Here is a 17,485-nt window from a genome sequence, read left to right on the forward strand (position 1 = left end):
TTTTTTTGTGTTTTCTCCTCCAGCCATACTAATTATTTTCCTTCATATCAGAATGACAGTACCGAAAATTATCCCAGTAAGGAGCCAGCTCCAGCAGTAGACAAAGTAGGCAGTAGCCTAGGGCAACTGACAGCTTGGTTTTTTTTGTATCACAAAAAGAGATGGACTGGTGTGCCTGCCCAGCTGGTCACTGGCCTCTACTTATGTGACTGCCTGTTGATGCCAAAGGGCTGAGGGGGAGAGGAGGCATCTCTCTTTGCAGTAGTAATACCATTACTAACATCAACAGGAGCAGAAAGTCATTTCTGTTTCTACCTCTTCCCATACCTCTTCTTTGCAGGAGAACATCCAACCCTTCACTTGGTGACTGACCCTCCCCATCACCCCAGCAGATCCCTATCAGAGAATAGTGATGAATGCTGTAAGAAGCAGTGGGGAAGAGGAGGCAGAGGCCTGTGTATGGCAAGGGATGTGTTGGTCATAAAAGCAAGAAAGATCTTAGTAGGACTGGATGCGGGTTGGGATAAGAGACAAAAAAGAGACACCTTAAGTCTTTCGAAACCTGGGGATTCCTCTCTGCCTTTAACAGTGTTTCTTAGGCTCTCTTCCACCAGCGTAATTTTCTGATTAAACTCTGTCAAGCCCTCTTAGATCCCTCTGCCACCAACCGAAAAAAAACAATATTGCTACTGCCAGGAAAACCCGATTTGGCTCTAACAGAAAAATTAAACTGTGGAATAAAGGATCTCCCATTCCATAGGCAGCTTCCTCCATCTTATTTATTGTTTGCCCATAATTTGCTAATTTCATGCTTGTCTAATTTAATATCCTGCTCCATTGACTCAAACTATATCTTTATATATGCTCACAAACTACGCATCTCTATATGCTCATAATCATACTGTATGCCAATATCTTATAATTACTCTTGCCAGAAATGAAAAACAGTACAACTTAGAAGAGCACAAGAACTAGATAGATTTTCCAGCTCTATCAGCTGTGCCCCTTCAAGTCACACCGTTTTGTAGGACAGCAGGTCAACAGCACCAGTAACTCCCATTCCTGTCCTTCCACTATATGGTTGAGGGTATCGCTCAATCTTCCTAAAGATGCATAATTTTTTCCATATAAATCCATATGAATTTGGTTCATACAACATCACTTATATGGAATAGTCCATAACCTGTCCCATATTAAGTCAACTCATACCTACTGAGCCTGAAATCCACTAAATCAGTTTACAAGCTCAGAGCAGGTCCTAACATTACCCCTTTTCCTAGAAACACTCCAGTTATTCTTGTATTGACTCCATCTATTCTGGAACTTCCTTTTCACAAAGTCTCTACTTTGACAGCTAGGAAAATCAACTAACCTGTTACTAACTTTTACCAGATGTATCCATACACAATGTGTACCTTCTGATTGGTTTTACAACCTTTACCTTAACCCGCAGCCCTCAGTATGTAATAAGTAAACCATGAACTGACCATGAACCAGCCCTAACATGTTCTGTTCACCATATCTGGCAATAGATAAACAAAACCCTTAACATCTACAGACTGTTTTATGGAAGGAGAATAACTGATCCAAAGAGTCAAGAATTTGTGTATTCTAGGAGATTTAGGGAGATCTGAAGACCCATACCAATAACGTGAGAGGTTAAATGAGCATTTAAAACACGGGTGAGGAAAAAGGGACACACACCATCAGAAGAAACGGGAACCTTGACTGTGACAGTAGGCAAAAGTTGGAGGCATTTGTTGCGGGGAACAATGTGACAGCAACTGAGTCTGACGACAAAGCACAGCTTGGAGATGTGCCCTCCATGAGAAAGCCTTGTGATTCTCATGGGACTCTGGGCCACCAGAACTCCCCAGCAGGTCAACAAATGAGCAGGGGTTGTTGCATACCCACTTATGACCTTGTTTCAGTGAATATATCTGTGTGTCTTTTGTGCTACTGTTGCTTTTAGAAGTTTTTCATGTACTACATGCAATGATAAGACTGAGCATTCCTATGCCCTAGAGAAGGAACACAGCCAGGGACTGTGACAAGTGAATTTTACATCTTGTCCCACACAGAGTTTTGCAAAGCTGCTTGAGGACGTTATTGGAGTAGACTGCTGGCTTACTTGCCAAGGAAATTTGCTCCAGCTAGGAGGAAGTCCACCAAATGAGATCTCTTTCTCCTCCCAACCCCAGAAGAGGCAGATAAAACTCTGTTAATAATTTTGCCTAACAGAAGTCTGTATCTGTGGTCTGAAAGGAATAGAAAATACCATCCTAACTCCATTGAAGACGTTTTCTGAGATACTGTAACTGCAATTTTAAAATTGTCTTTTACAAGCCACACTATGGTGCCAGTAAAACCCCAACACAGCCTGGAGAGCTATCTACAAAAGATTCCAAATGACATTTTAACAGAGAGAAAAGTGTCTGAAGTCAGTGTGTAGGTCAAACAAATCAACCAAAAAACACTTAATTTTCTTCCTCTCTGCCACTCTGACTGGTTCAACTACAGATGGCATGATGCTATCCCCCTCCAAGTCAGTTTGCTGACCGCTTCCCTCAAAAATTAATTGAAAGAAGTAGATCCTATAATTTAAAATGAAGTAGGCTCAGCAGGTGAGTAAGCTTTGTCAAGACTGATTACTGAGTATTGATTTTTCACCAATTGTACAAATTACACTCCACAAGGCCACCTGCACATTAACTTAGAATGCATGAAACCACCTCAGGCTAACATCTAATGAGAGGTTTGTATTTTCAGAGAATGCATCTCTAGCTCTTTTCCTCACACATACATTCAATTGCATTCATTTGGACAGCATTCATACTTTGTACTTGATTCACTACTATTAACTATTATTTGTACTTTGATTTTTCAGAAAGAAATTAAGATTACCCAGGAAAAACCTTTATATAACCTAGAACTAACTTAATTGTAAAAACTGTAAAGATAGTCAGGTTCTCACATGATATGAAGGAAAGGGATGCTGGATGCAGCAACAGCAGAGTGACTTACTGTGGCCTGGAAGCTTCTGCTTGGTCCGTCTGAAGCTTCTCACCCCCTTCTACTTCCATGGTGCAGTAGACAATTCGATTGGGAGCGACTGACTTTAAACCTTGTACCTCCATTATAACAATCTGAGGAAAATAAAGCAAATAGTTTATCTTTCAGAAAACATTACATAGCACAACTATTGCAGTGCTAACCTCCATGTAGCTTAAAAAAAAAAGGAAAAAAAAAAAAAAAAACCAAACCCCACTCACTCAGATCTTCACAGACAGAAGAGTTTTAGTTTTGCCTTCTTTTCCCACTTTCAACAACATATAGTAGGAATTGAAATTTTCCCTCTGATTCTACTTAGACCATGACCAAAACCTGATGCCAATCATAATTTAAATGCTAGTAACTGAATTTGAGACCAATGTCCAAATATAATTATAAATCTTAGTACATAAGGAACTGTATCTTTCAAGCAGTCATCTAAATGAGTATTTACAGAAGAAATAGATTACTAAGTCAGATTTTAAACAAAACAGGAAAGTACACTGAAGACATCTTGAAAGGTTAATCGTGGTGCTGTGACACTGGAGGTTGCAACCCTTGAATCTCCAAAGTGATTTAGTGGTGTGCTGAGCACGAGGCAGGTCAGAGCACTGCTATCAGCTGCTGTAATTTTTTTCTCCCTGCTACCTATCTCTTTTCCTTCTCCCAGCTCAGTACTTGCAGTCAGGTTCAGTGTGCATATGAGGACGGGGGAAAAGAGAAAGGGAAAAAGCCACCTCTACCAGTTGCGCCCTAAGAAATTTCCTCACCAGGGAAATTCTGAGCTTGGCCGATCCCATAGCTCTTCAGCTCCTCCAAACTACTCAGTTATAGCCCAGAAGAGCCAAATGCAGCCTTACTTCAAATGTTCTCTGCCTTTTTTAAACTTTACAGTTTGTCACAGTGTGAAGTTACTGGAATTTTTACACTTCAGATGTTTCTCATTCAGAGAAGATCTGAGAAGAAAGTCAGGTATCCCTGCTTGCTTTGGAAAAGCCGTTTTCCTTTTCAGCCCCATTTAGACCTATGAGAAGAAACTAGGGAAAACATAGTCCATTTAATCAGCAGAGAAGCTGTCCTCAAGTGAACTATAAACAAAACCCAGTATTTGTTTGTTTTAAAGGTGACAAAAGTAATAACTGCTTTCAGTCTCATTAGAGGCAACTGGTTTCTTAGGTCAGCAAGCAACTACTATTATTTTGTAAATAAAGTGTTTGCAAATTTGCTGATTTGTTTCAATTTAAGTATGTTAAGCCAGACTTCACCCCTAACTGTAAAAACCTTGTACTTTAAAACTCCCAGAATTTTAGCAATAGTTAGATATCTTGTAAAATTGCTAGTTTGGCAATATCACAGTGAGATGACAGTCACTGATCATTTAGAATATTATTTTCATTACTCATAAATTATCAACACTGGCTATTACGCTTCATAAATAATAGCAGCAATTCAGGGAGAATGAGGTAGTCACCTCTCTTTTCCATCTTTTGTGGTCCAGGAATTCATGTAGTTATCAATGTGATCAATGATCACTGAGAGACTGCACTAGAGATCCTTTTAGTTAATACTGCCTATATAGTCTTTCCACATGACAAACATACGTCTTTGTTGGATGCAAACTCTATGTCTATTCATTTTTATGCTGATACTTCTTTTCCTTGAGTTTCCAATTTAATTGCACAGTACATTTGTTTTGGTAGCCATTCTGGATTCCAGCAATAGAAAAAAGCTGCATTTCATTAGGAAGGAAAGTGACACTAGCTTATTTACTAGCTCATTAGTTGATAAACAGCTTCCTAAATATTGCTTGTCTATTTCTGAAACTGTCCAACAGCTGAAGAACATAAATCATTGAGTCTTCTACTACTACTTTGATATTTTATTTATTTATTTTACAAGTTTCTGCAAACAGGCTATTTGAGGAAACATTCAACTTGCAAAAACAGACACTGTTGCTTGCAGTGACGTGTAGGGGTGTCTCTTAACTTAGCAAGGTCCATTCCCACATTATAAACATTACTAACATCTTTTGCTGTTTTGTCTTAATAACAACATGGAATGGCAGCATGAACCCCAGCCACTATTCCCCCCACCAAGAAATTTTCATCATGTTCTTATACTCTGTGATAATTTTGAAACGTTATAGATTTCCTGTTCATTCATGTGCCTTTGCAGCAGCCCTCAGAGGGGATTTTGCTGGTTACCCTACAGTTTAAAGTCATATCACAAAAGACATGACATGGATATGTTTACTAGTTATTCAAGAAATGTGAAATTGTGCACCTGCAACCTCACGTTTTCCAAAAATAAAGTATTCTGTCTCCCAGGAAATGCAACCAGCTTTTCTTATTTGTCCATTTTCACAGAAAAAGAACAGATCTCCCATGTCTGAGTCTAAATGAATATCAGTTCAGCTGTTTCCTTTTGCTCTTATACCCTCTGAGATTTAGCTTCCCAAGAGTAAGATATGCACATAGTTGTCCAGCAAGAAACTCAACTTATGTGGTTAACACCATATTTAAAATTAAAATTTGCCCTACTAAAGACTACTATATGTAGAGTAACTTTCAGTTAAGAAAAAAACACATTGTTTAAAAGATAAACTTTTTTTTTTTTTAACCATTTCACAATTGAATTATTTATTCTGTAACATTATCCATTGTCTTAAACTAAAGCCACTTCAAGTGCATAGCACAAGTGTGGCACCTTCTGACCAACAAATATACACTCTGGACATGTGTTGTCTCTATTATTAATGAAAGAGAGATCAGCATTTCCTGATATGCACATTTGCAGAATTGGACCTGAGGTATGATGCTGTCATCAGATATGATTAAGTAGCTAACTGTACTTGTGGTTTTCTCTTGAAGTCAGTTGAATGTTATACAGATTAGGACTGGATACCTATAGATCAGAATTCCTACATAATCTCAGTAAACATGAGCTAGTTTCTTGAGGAAAATGCAGGAATTTATAAAAATCTTCTATGACCCCCCATTAAGAAAAAGGGGGGTTGTCTCTAAATGCATTCAATGAAAAAACACAACTTCTTTGTAAAATTCTGTGATTGAGTTCCTGATGACAGAAGTGTTTCATTATTATGTTCAAAAGTATACTTAGATATTTAAATGTACTGGAATTCATTTAAAGTTACATTTGTGTGGGAGATTCAACTGCCCACACTGCTGTGTGGGCCCAGACGCAATTACTGCTGCAAGAGGAAAATGCATCATATAGCTGTATTCCAACTCCTAATTATCAAAAAGACAAAGAATAATTTACTTCTTTACCATATAATTTTAAAATTACCAAGGAAGGACTAATAACAAAATATCAAGACATAGATATTCTAGGAAATTGAACTGTCAGCAAGTTTTCTGTGAAATGTGATTACCTCTAATGTGAAGGAGAGGACCACATCAGACTTCGACAGTTGAACCTCGTTTTCATCTCCTATGTCCAAAAACGCAGAATTCTGTGATCGCTTTAACTTCTGCAGCTTAAATTCTGGTCCACCTTTAGACACTGGAAGACTTTCCAAATTTGCCATCAGCAAATTCACTGAAGACCGCAACTCTTCTATGTACATGTTCTCCATCTCTCTTGTTATGAATTTGGGGAATTTTCTTTCCTTCAAAGGTATATTTTAAAAGTTAAGGATGAAAAAAATCCATCCCACATTATACATCATCTGATTTGCTCTCAGTTAAGAGATATTTAATGAAAATAAAAGTTCTAATTACAGTATCTATCTATTTTTAGATCTTCAAAACAGAAATGGGAAGGCTAATCCCATACCATAAATAGAGAATTTTGACAGGAATAAATGTAATTTGAATTGACAATTCCATCATATTCCTCAAATATAGTAGACAAAATAACTCTCTGAACACATTAAAAAAATAAAGGGGCATTTGTAAAAACAGAACCCCTTGCCCCTGCCAGAATCATCCAACCATTAACCTGAGTTGAATATGTACACATTAGATATTTCTAATGCACATGTTTTAAGAATATCAATTAACAATATACCTTTAGTGTTACGTTCAAAAATTTTATAAATTGACACAATGAACTGTCCACTAATAATTTTATTTCATCCATTTCTTACGCTACCAAAAATAAGTCAACCACATTCATGCTTTTAACATAAAGCTGTTAAACTACAACCATGACATGAAAATCTTATTGTTTATTTCTATTTTTAATGACAGGTCATTCATTTTCAAAGTAATGGTGTATTATTACACACAGAATTATTTAAAACATGTTAGAGAGAACTTTAAAACCACTTTTTTCCTCTGTAGGAGTTAGATAATAGTGTTTGAATAGTGTTTAAACTGAGTGGCATTCCTCAGGAGTCAGTACTGGGACCAGCGCCGTTTAACATCTTTGTTGGCGACATGGACAGTGGGACTGAGTGCATCCTCAGCAAGTCTGATGATGAAACCAAGCAGTGTGGTGCAGTTGACACGCTGGAAGGAAGGGATGCCATCCAGAGGGACCTGGACAGTCTTGAGAAGTGGGTCCATTCAAACCTCAGCAAGTTCAACAAGACCAAGTGTAAGGTCCTGCACATGGGTTGAGGCAATCCCAAGCACAAATACAGGCTGGGCCATGAGTGGATTCAGAGCAGCCCTGAGGAGAAGGAGTTAGGGGTAGCAGTGGATGGAAAACTGACTGTGAGCCAGCATTGTGTGCTCACAGCCCAGAAATCCAATTGTATACTGGGCTGCATCAAGAGAAGGGTGGCCAGAAGGTGAAGGGAGGTGATTGTCCCCCTCTACTCCACTCTTGTGAGATCCCACCAGGAGTCCTGTGTTCAGCTCAGGGACCCCCAATATAAGAAGGACATAGACTCGCTTGAGTGGGTCCAGAGGAGGCCACAAAGATGAGTGGGGGCTGGAGCACCTGCCTTATGAGGACAGACTGAGAAAGTTGGGGTTGTTCAGCCTAGAGAAGAGAAGGCTCTGGGGACACCTTATAGCAGCCTTCCAGTGCTTAAGGGTGGCCTACAGGAATGGTGGAGAAGGACTCTTTATCAGTGAGTGTAGTGATAGGATGAGAGGTAACAGTTTTAAACTGAAAGAGGGTATATTTAGATTAGATATAAGGAAGAAATTCTTTACTGTGAGGGTGGTGAGACACTGGCACAGGTTGCCCAGAGAAGCTGTGGCTGCCCCCTCCCTGGAAGGGTTCAAGGCCAGGTTGGACAGGGCTATGAGCAACCTGGTGTAGTGAAAGGTGTCCCTGCCTGTGGCAGAGGGGTTGGAACTTCATGATCTTTAAGGTCCCTTCCAATTCAAACCATTCTATGATTCTACAATTCTATGATAATTCTGTCCACTGAAATAAAGTGCAAGCTATAGGAGAGAAAAATAGGCTAAGCTTTCTAAAATTTACAAAAAGAATTTATAATTTACTCAATCATCACTAATTTGACCTACAAGACTCATAGTTTGTTACTTGCAATATTAACATAACCATTATGAATTTAGACAATCTATAAATGTAAACTATACTATATATACTTAAAAAGTATATCATATATAACCTGTAGTTAGACATAAACATTATGGTTATATGCTAAGAACAGCATAATGCACTTGTGTATATATAAGATGACTTATTTTAATTCAAAAATACATAATCCCAAATTTGCAAAAAATATACCCTTTGTTTCACCAGTCAACTTATTGATGAAGGAAACACAGGATCACACAATATGACTTTCCAAAAGCGAGTTTTCGGTCTTCCCTACACCTCTGTTGACACAGATACTCCAGAGCAGAAATGCATCTGCCAGACTGTTTTCAAATGATCTTCTGCTTAATTTTAGAATCAGAAGCTTGAAACACATACCATGTATCATCCACATGAATGTGAAACACACACATGAATATATGTTTTTGATATGTGTAAGCAATCACTTACCCTTGCCATCTGTTCTGCCAATTGTAGTCGTCCATCTAGTTCACGTCTGATCTGGGCTGCTTGCTCATCTCCATTATCCAACTTGGATAGAGAACAAAAATAAAGTAAACTGTGAGAAGCATGCACTATATTTTAACTTTATAGCAAGTAATGTAGTTAAAAACAAAACAGAAATTAATTGCATCTATCTAGTCTTAAAATCAGGGAAATGCTAAGCAAACACATGGCTTTGAGTCTTACCAGGATGAAAGAAATGTAATGGCCACCAGTTACTCATGGGAGTCAGGGTCTCTGAAGGGTAGACAGCATTCCTTTCAGTTTTTAATACTCAGGCTAAACAGAAGTATTATTTCTTTATGAAAATAGCAGCTGAAAACATTTCTCCATGAAGCAAAGAACTGAACTGAGAGACTGGCTTAGAAAATGTTCACAAGGAAATCTGCTCTTCAGTGCCATGAGTTCCTGTATAGGAATGTATAGGTACAGAGAAAGAAATCTGTGTGACTATGCCTCTAAGTATTCTATTATTTCACTCACATAGCTATTTTCCCCAAATATTGGCCAGCCACTCACATCAAGGCATATCCAATTTTTGAGCCTTCAATATTTTCCTATCTAGGAAATAGTCATGACTAAACATCTGACTTCCATCAGGGAGGTAAAGGGGAAGGACATACCTCTTCACCTCAAAAGAACAGCTGGGTCTCAACAGAAAGGAGACTCCCCAACTCATTTTTCACCTGTTTATTTGTTAAGGGGGGTGTGTGTGTAGGTGAAGTGGGGCTTCACCTCAATGCACTGATCTGCACAGCTGGTTAAGAGAAAGAGTGAAACATCTGGAAAAGATCAGGCACAACTTGTCTTACCTGAATAAGTGCCAAACAAGGACAAAGACAGAGTCCCAGTGGAAGGCTCTCTCTGTCCCTAGTGCTAACCACAGACATGATGTGACATGCTGATATTGCCCTAGTGCATTTAGTATGTGGCTAAGGTGTAAGCAGACCTGAATTGCTCTTCACTAAAAAAAAAAAAACAAACCAAAAAAAAAACACAAAAAAACAAACTTAAATTGATTAGGGATGTAAACTGGCAAAAATTGGTTCTCTCATTAAATGAGATCTTCAGCTAAAGAAGACAAAATTAGTTTGGTAAATGATTCATTACATTAAACTAAGGTTTTTAAGTAAGACTGCATCAGACGAAACACATAACACCATCTTCTTTGCAACGTTCCTCAGCTAAAACAGTTAGAACTTATTGAACTAAGGCACTCATGAAAATTAGGCATTTTTTTCTTTCAAAATCAAATTTTAAAAAAGAAATAATTTAAAATATACCATCCAGTGCTTACATGTCAATTACAGCATTAGGCTTAGTGCAAATTTGACCACATTTAGTGACAGCATGAAAAGTTTTCTACTGCTAGTATGGAAGCGATGGCAGAACATACAGTCTGTCACCTGTGCAATCTGGTGTCTCACAAGATCCTTGCAGGAACTGATCCAGACTATCAGAAAGCAAGAGAGCAAAACCTGATGGCGTCCCCAAAAGAGGCTCAAGTTTAAACTAGAGAGTAGAAGGTGGGTCATGTTCCAGACTGGAAGGGTCCTCCTGCTAAGTGTGTCTGTAAATCTGCTACTAGTTTGACTGTGAGCATAAATCAAAAGAGAAATCTCAATGAAAGCAAGTGCTTCAGGTTTTCAGAATATACCTGCAGTATTTATTTCAAATAAATTCCCAACTTTGTATTCTTCCATTTCTTAACAGAATAAAAGACTGCTTATTGAACTTATCACTAAGAAGATTTCTAACATCTATTTTCCTTTGTATTATAACTACATAATTTTTGCAATTATTTTTGTTTCATAAGTACAAAAGTCAGTCTAATATAAAAAAGTTTTGTTTTCCTTTTTGGGCTAAGAGGAGGACAACATTATTTTAGTAATATATCCCACGACAGGCAAATACTTGAAAAATATCTGCTTGAAGGTAATTCTGATGACTGAATTTTGATTTCTGCAAAAAGGAGGGTGTGGGATAGCAGAACAAAGCTAAAACTCTTTTCCTGTGTCAAGACACTACTTAAATGACTTCCTCTATTATTAACTCATTTGAAAAGGCAAAAGGTTTTGTTTAAAGACTGATATTTAGTTATTTTTCCATTTAAAAAGCGTATCAAATTATCATTTAAGTTAATGAAGGGGTAACCTGGTTTTGTAAATCTTAGCATTTTTTCCTTAAATGTTCATTGTACTTGAGTACTTAAAAATGCACTGATTTCCCTGCTTATTTATTTTTAAACTTCAGTCTTCTTACTGAAATACTTAATACAATTTAATGGTTTTGTCAATGTACGTAATGATATTTTGTAAGGTATAGAAAGAAGCTGAAGAGGTGAAACACTGAAGAATGCTACTTTACTTATAGAAAAGAGCCAAGGTAAGAATGACTGGTAGGTCATTCACAGCTGTCCTAATAAGAAGTAAAGTTGCTGATAGCATTTATGCAGTATACAAAATGAAGAGACAATAAGAAAAACAGTAACTGTGATATCATGTTCCATGCAAGGTCATTCTACTTGTTTTTATTCTAAATTCAACAGAATGCATGAGAAACAACTTCGTAAGCAAAGCAGTCAGTGATTATGAAGGTGTAATCAATCATACTTTATGTATCTACTGAATCTGAAGTGTTAACAACAGTAAGACTGAGCAGATTCTGAAAATGCAGGTGGTATTTGGAATTTGTGACTGGTGTCTGCTTTTTTACATAGGGAAGACACTTGATACAACCCACCATATGGGTGGGAAGTGGTGACAAGAGTTAACATTAAGTGTACCCTATTCCTTAATTCCTTGTTTGTGGATCAATCCCTTACCCAAGACATCTGTGGAATACACAGTTGTAATAACCATTACAGTAATTTTCAAACTAGAAAAACTATAAAAAACCCTATAAAAGCTAGAAAAAAAACATGACACTGAACAGAAATTAATATAAATGTAATACTGCAGAATAGCAGCTCATATTCTTCTTAGTATTGCAACTGAAATTTGGTTAAAAACACCCCACTAATTGGTAATTAATTAAAATTCAAGCAAAGGGGTTTGTCCTTTTTTTTTTTTTTTAAGACTAGTTTGTATTTGCAGGGCATCACATAATGCTTTCCACCCTTAAATATGAAAGCATGTTTTTTTAAAAAAGTTATAGAGTTAGAGATTATTTTCAAAGCAGTTACATCTAAATTCTATTTAATAAAAACATTTCAGTGTTCTGCAATGGTAGTAATTACATACCATAGCTATTTACTGACTGCACCAACACTAGCGATGCTCCTCATGTCGCTTAAAGCTCACATAACCAGTTAGTATTTTAGCAGCAGGGGACTTCATTACAGAAGACTCTACAGACACCAGAGACCTGTGTTCAGTATAAAACACATTAGAAGCCCTGACCAAACAAACTAAAGTTTCCTCTAAATGCCATATTATGGCCCCTAAAACTTGTAAACCTAAGCAAAGACACTGACTCCCATTCTGGGGGCTAGTTAATTCAGTAGGAAAATTCCCAGCTGAGCAAGAGTATGAATAAGACAGCTGTGTCACTTGTGCCCTTTCTTTTTGCAAAGATGATTATCTGGATTTTAAAGGCTTCTTCAGAAAAATCAGTAGTTATGAATGATTATGCTTGGGTGAATAAGAAGTTATTTTTTATTAAAAAAAAAAAAAAAAAGTGGTAGCTTATCTTTTTTTTCCCCCCTTTGGTGTTATATAAAAATAGCTTTCAAAAATCAACCTGCCACCATTAGATATCAAGCTATTCATTTGAAAATGTTTTTATTCACTAATGCTTGAAGTTGCCTTTATTTTTTCTCACTCTGAAAAGGGCAACCATTTTTATTACACACTTCTTTATTAGTAGAGATAGAGTGGGAACATCCTCAACATGCAAGTTGCCCAACAATTCTTATTGATGTTTTCAGTTGCTTATATTAGCATCAACTTCTAAAAGACAGACTGAAGTTTTCTACTCCAAATTTCTGCTTTAATGATTTCAAACACTCCATTGCTTCTGAGGAGGCCAGGGAAGACAATGCACTGCTTTATCCATAAAAAGAAAAATGGTGACCATCTTGTCAAAGAGCTCTAGCACCATCTTACTTTGAAGTAAGGACCTGAAATTTAGCAGGGCCCTATCTGTGAAAATCAGCCCAGCTCTGGCCAAATTACAAACCTTTAAAAAATAAACTTTGAAGCAGTCAGGCTACAAACAGCCACTACCAGAGGCTAAATTAGATTCAGCATTCAGTCTCATCTTCAGGTCCTGCTGCTCTCTATCTTGAATATGCATGGAGTCTATGCTCCTCAGATTATTTACTCATTTAAGAAAGACTTTAAGCTTTTCAGAGTTAAAAATCACTATTTGGATCAGCAGCATGATATCTTGCTTGGCAAACTGTTGTTTAGTTTGTGTGCCTAAGCACCACAGAACAGAAATACATCTGAATGAATGAATGTTTCCATATGTTAACGGGTTAGAAAAGACTGCATACTTTGTGATTACTATTTAAATAATAACTTAAAAAAATACTTAAATAATAACTTAAAAAAAATGCCTAAGCACCACAGAACAGAAATACATCTGAATGAATGAATGTTTCCATATGTTAACGGGTTAGAAAAGACTGCATACTTTGTGATTACTATTTAAATAATAACTTAAAAAAAATACTTAAAAGGCTGTAACATATCTGTGTATTTCACTGCACTGGCAAAAAACCTCATTAACGTGCAAGAACAACTTAAGGTAAAAGAGGTACTAACGCTGCCAAGAGGTACTGCACTAAAGCCCGTGGTGCTCATTTGCACTCCTCTACATACAAAGTCAGTCAGATATCCTACTCCCAAGAAACAAGACCATTTTGAGTATGGATGAGTACTGACCTTCTGCAAGTTACTGTTCTTTACATTCAGAAGTGCTCAAATTTACTGGTAGTTCCTCCAAGTGACTATTTTACTAATGTTCAGTTAGTCACCCTGCAGCTTTCTAATTTACAGTACCATCAACATGAAATTACCTGACCATAGTAATACAAATTTATCTACATTTAATGACTAAATTGACAGTACACATATCTTAGGACTTGCTCTTCTTCCCGCAACACAAAATCCAAAGTCTTTTCACTCTGTGGGACAGTAATGGTCATTTTTTCTTTGTAGCCATTTTTTGCCACATGTAATCAAGTCCGGGCCCTGCTGAGCTGACAGGTTATTTGTGGATGCCCACAAGGCAATCTGCAGGGTCCATCCCTGACTACTCTCTGACAGCCAAGGCAAAAACTGTCAACATACACCAAATGGAATAAAGGGCTTGGATTTAAGGTGTTATGATAATAAAATGCTGAAAAATAAATGGATTTCTGGAATCAACTAATGGCATCCAGAAGCTAGGCTGGAAGAGAAAGCTAAGGCAAGAGAAGTCCTAGTGCTCAATTTTGTCTGTCAATCAAGTAAGCAGAAAGCAGGCAGTGGGTGTAGCAAATGCAAATACTGGCATTTTTCAGACCATTGTCCTTGCTACCTTTATCTCTGACTCTAAAAATAGAAGTTTTGCTTCAGACAGACCCGATGCCTCCAAGACCCGCAGGATTTGTTCCTGTTCTTATCTTTGCACAGGCGGAGTTGCTCAAGAGGAACAGACTGGGAAGAGATTAAAGGTGTCTGCAGTGCTAAGGAGCCGCCGTGTGCTGAACACAAACAGCCTGCAGAGATTCCAGAAGTTTCGCAAGCTTGTGAACCAAGATTAGCATCTAAATATGTAAAAGTAGAAGGATCAACAACTTCTAAGTCAGGCTGAAAACAGAGCCCAACTCCAGTCTATGACAGCAGAAACTCTTGCATATGAATTCAACAGGACTTAACTTCTGAAAAACAAAATGATGACAGAAGTAAATTGCTTCACTTCCTATAGGAAGGAAAACCCACATTTGATTAAAGGGCAGGATGCGTGAAGCTTCTACTGGACCTTTTCATGAACCCTCTGCCTCCTGTTTCACAACAAGACAGCTGTAAAAGGAAAGAAAAATGTAGTCACTCCTATTTCAGAGAGGGCTACACCATTGTAACTTCAATTTTAAAATATTTTATCTTCTTTGTGTATAGGTTATACAGAGGATTAATTCACATACTTAAAACAGATTATAAAATAGTATTTAAATACTCTCTCAAGTTCTCTGCACCCTGGAAAGTCCCTCTCATGTATCATGCAAACAGCTATGCTGATGGCTGATCCTGCATGTGTGATGGTGAAATCCTGCATATTTCACACAGAAGTCTGCAAAAGCCAAACTTCAAAAACTCAGTTTCTAAATCTTCCTTTTCCCAACTTGCTCCTTTTCCCAGTCAACACACTCAAACAATAACAAATTGATAGTTTGGGCAAATAAAGTCAGAAATGTGTTTTAGAATATGTGCAACACAGAATTCAAGTGAAACATAAGAGGAAGGATGTCAGAGAGAAAATATGTTAATAGTTAAAATAAAGGGGGAAAAAAAACCCATCTAATTTTAAAATTATTTCTCCTGTGGAATAATAATATACATGTTTTCAGCTAATTCTAATTCAAAAGACAAACTCAGCAACCACTGAAAGCATTTATACTTCCAATATTTCTGCAGTAAGTAGACTTTTAAAAGCTAAAAGGTCTGAAATCCGTATGAGATGTTCAAACAACTTTTCACAATGCACCATCAGGCCTCACAGCCTTTTCTTATCTATTATTCTGTTTCCTGCAACACAGTGCCAGCAAGAAGCTCAAACATCAGTTTCAATTAATTTGTTTTAATACAAATTCTTACTGACAACTATTATTATTTTATTATCTTTTTTTTTTTTTTTGGAGGGGGAGAGGGAGGGGGAGGGAAGTAGCAGTTTTACAATATTATAAATATTGAAATTAGGATGGAAGTGGTACGGAAGAACAGAGCAAAAAATATCAGTTTCTCTGTAGCCAATATTGTTAATAACAAGTAATAACACAGATAAAGAGCAAGGACAGTCAACAGTCAGTTACTCTACAGTGGCTTCAGTTGGATAAAAAAACCTAAAATCTATTCAAATCAATGTTTTCAAAAGCTGTGTTTGAGTATCTCCAATAAATTCATAAGATAAAAAACCTCACTCAGAATTTTCTTAGAAGCTCTATACAACTCCAGCAGCTCAAAAAATTAATGCACAATCCCATATGGTGAGAGGTTTTGGTCTCTGAAATATTTTTATAAAGTTCTGGACCTGCTTATGTGACTTCAATGTTCATTTGTGTATGTATGACTGATTAAGGTAGCAGAAGACAACATTTATACTAATTATTTGTACTCATTAATTATACTGATTATATGTTGATTTGTAAAAAATGGTTATAATAATATTAAAACCCAAAACAATATCGAGAGTCAATACTACATTAACTAATTCAACAGAATAAAAACATTTCAAAGTTCTCAAAAACAAAACTGAAAACTATACAATTTTAAAATCTTGGGGTTTGGTTTTTTTTTTGTTTGTTTGTTTTTGTTTTTTTGTTTGTTTGTTTGTTTGTTTTTAATCAACCACTGGATGGACGCTTTAGCAGTTTCCAAAATAATCAAAGCTGAGATTTTGATGTTGCATTTCCTTACATTCAAGCTTTGAAAACACATGAAACCCAGTTTTGAGAGTTTCAGCACTGGCTGAAAAGTTGTCTCTTGCAATTAAATTTCAGTTTATTCATGGACTACCCATACCAAAAACTCTAGGAAAACCTTCAATGGGAGTTGAAAATAAACAGGAAGAGAAACGCATACAGTATCCAAACTGATGAGAATATATGCAATGGGAATAGTTAAAAATTTGTATTAAATCCACTCAACTCTAAACTTAACATAAAGTACATGTACCTAGGTCAAAGTTCCGCTGTACTTAACCAACACTGTAAGTGGTAAGACATTTGAAGAATTAAATACACATCATGTGTGAATGAGAAAATCTCCAGCAAGAAACATTTTCTTTTATACTGTGATGTGCAGATGTACAACACAATGTTATTCAATGACTGTTTCCCTAACAATCATCTTTCCTATTTGACTGGTATTAACCTTTTAGAGAAAATGTAACAAGTTAAATGCCTTTTATTAACAGCTAACTTGATTAAACTCACCAGACAAATTTAGCTAAAATGATATAACTCAGGTGGCAGAGAATAAGCCAATCTTTAAAAAGAGCTTCAAAGGATTCTACAAATGCAACATATATATTCTAATATGAGCTTTACTGAAGAAAATTAAAAAATAAATTAACATTCAAAATTTGTCCTAGCCCAAATTAAAATGAGTCTTCATTATTTCACTGCATATTTTCATCTACTGATTTGACCTCATATTTTGTGAGCAGGACACTTGAAAAAGTAATGCAAATGCCTTTGCACAATGAAGAATAAGTTTTTTGTTTCAATTTGAACAGACCC

At 36.7% G+C, this 17,485-nt stretch overlaps 1 protein-coding gene across 20 annotated transcripts in view; it reads right to left on the reverse strand.

Annotated features, from left to right (window-relative positions):
- Positions 1-17,485, reverse strand: part of CADPS2 (calcium dependent secretion activator 2) — a 316,654-nt gene that overhangs the window by 175,109 nt on the left and 124,060 nt on the right. For all 20 annotated transcript variants that reach the window (XM_042792988.1, XM_042792986.1, XM_042792978.1 and 17 more), the window contains exons 4-6: positions 8,986-9,066; positions 6,446-6,682; positions 3,025-3,146 (exon numbers count right to left, since the gene is read on the reverse strand). In XM_042792988.1, coding sequence (XP_042648922.1) covers positions 3,025-3,146; positions 6,446-6,682; positions 8,986-9,066 — 440 coding nt within the window. The remainder of the gene's footprint in view (positions 1-3,024; positions 3,147-6,445; positions 6,683-8,985; positions 9,067-17,485) is intronic.

The sequence above is a fragment of the Tyto alba genome, unplaced genomic scaffold (genome assembly GCF_018691265.1).
Source record: "Tyto alba isolate M040663 unplaced genomic scaffold, T.alba_DEE_v4.0 Super-Scaffold_2, whole genome shotgun sequence".
Lineage (NCBI taxonomy): Eukaryota > Metazoa > Chordata > Aves > Strigiformes > Tytonidae > Tyto > Tyto alba.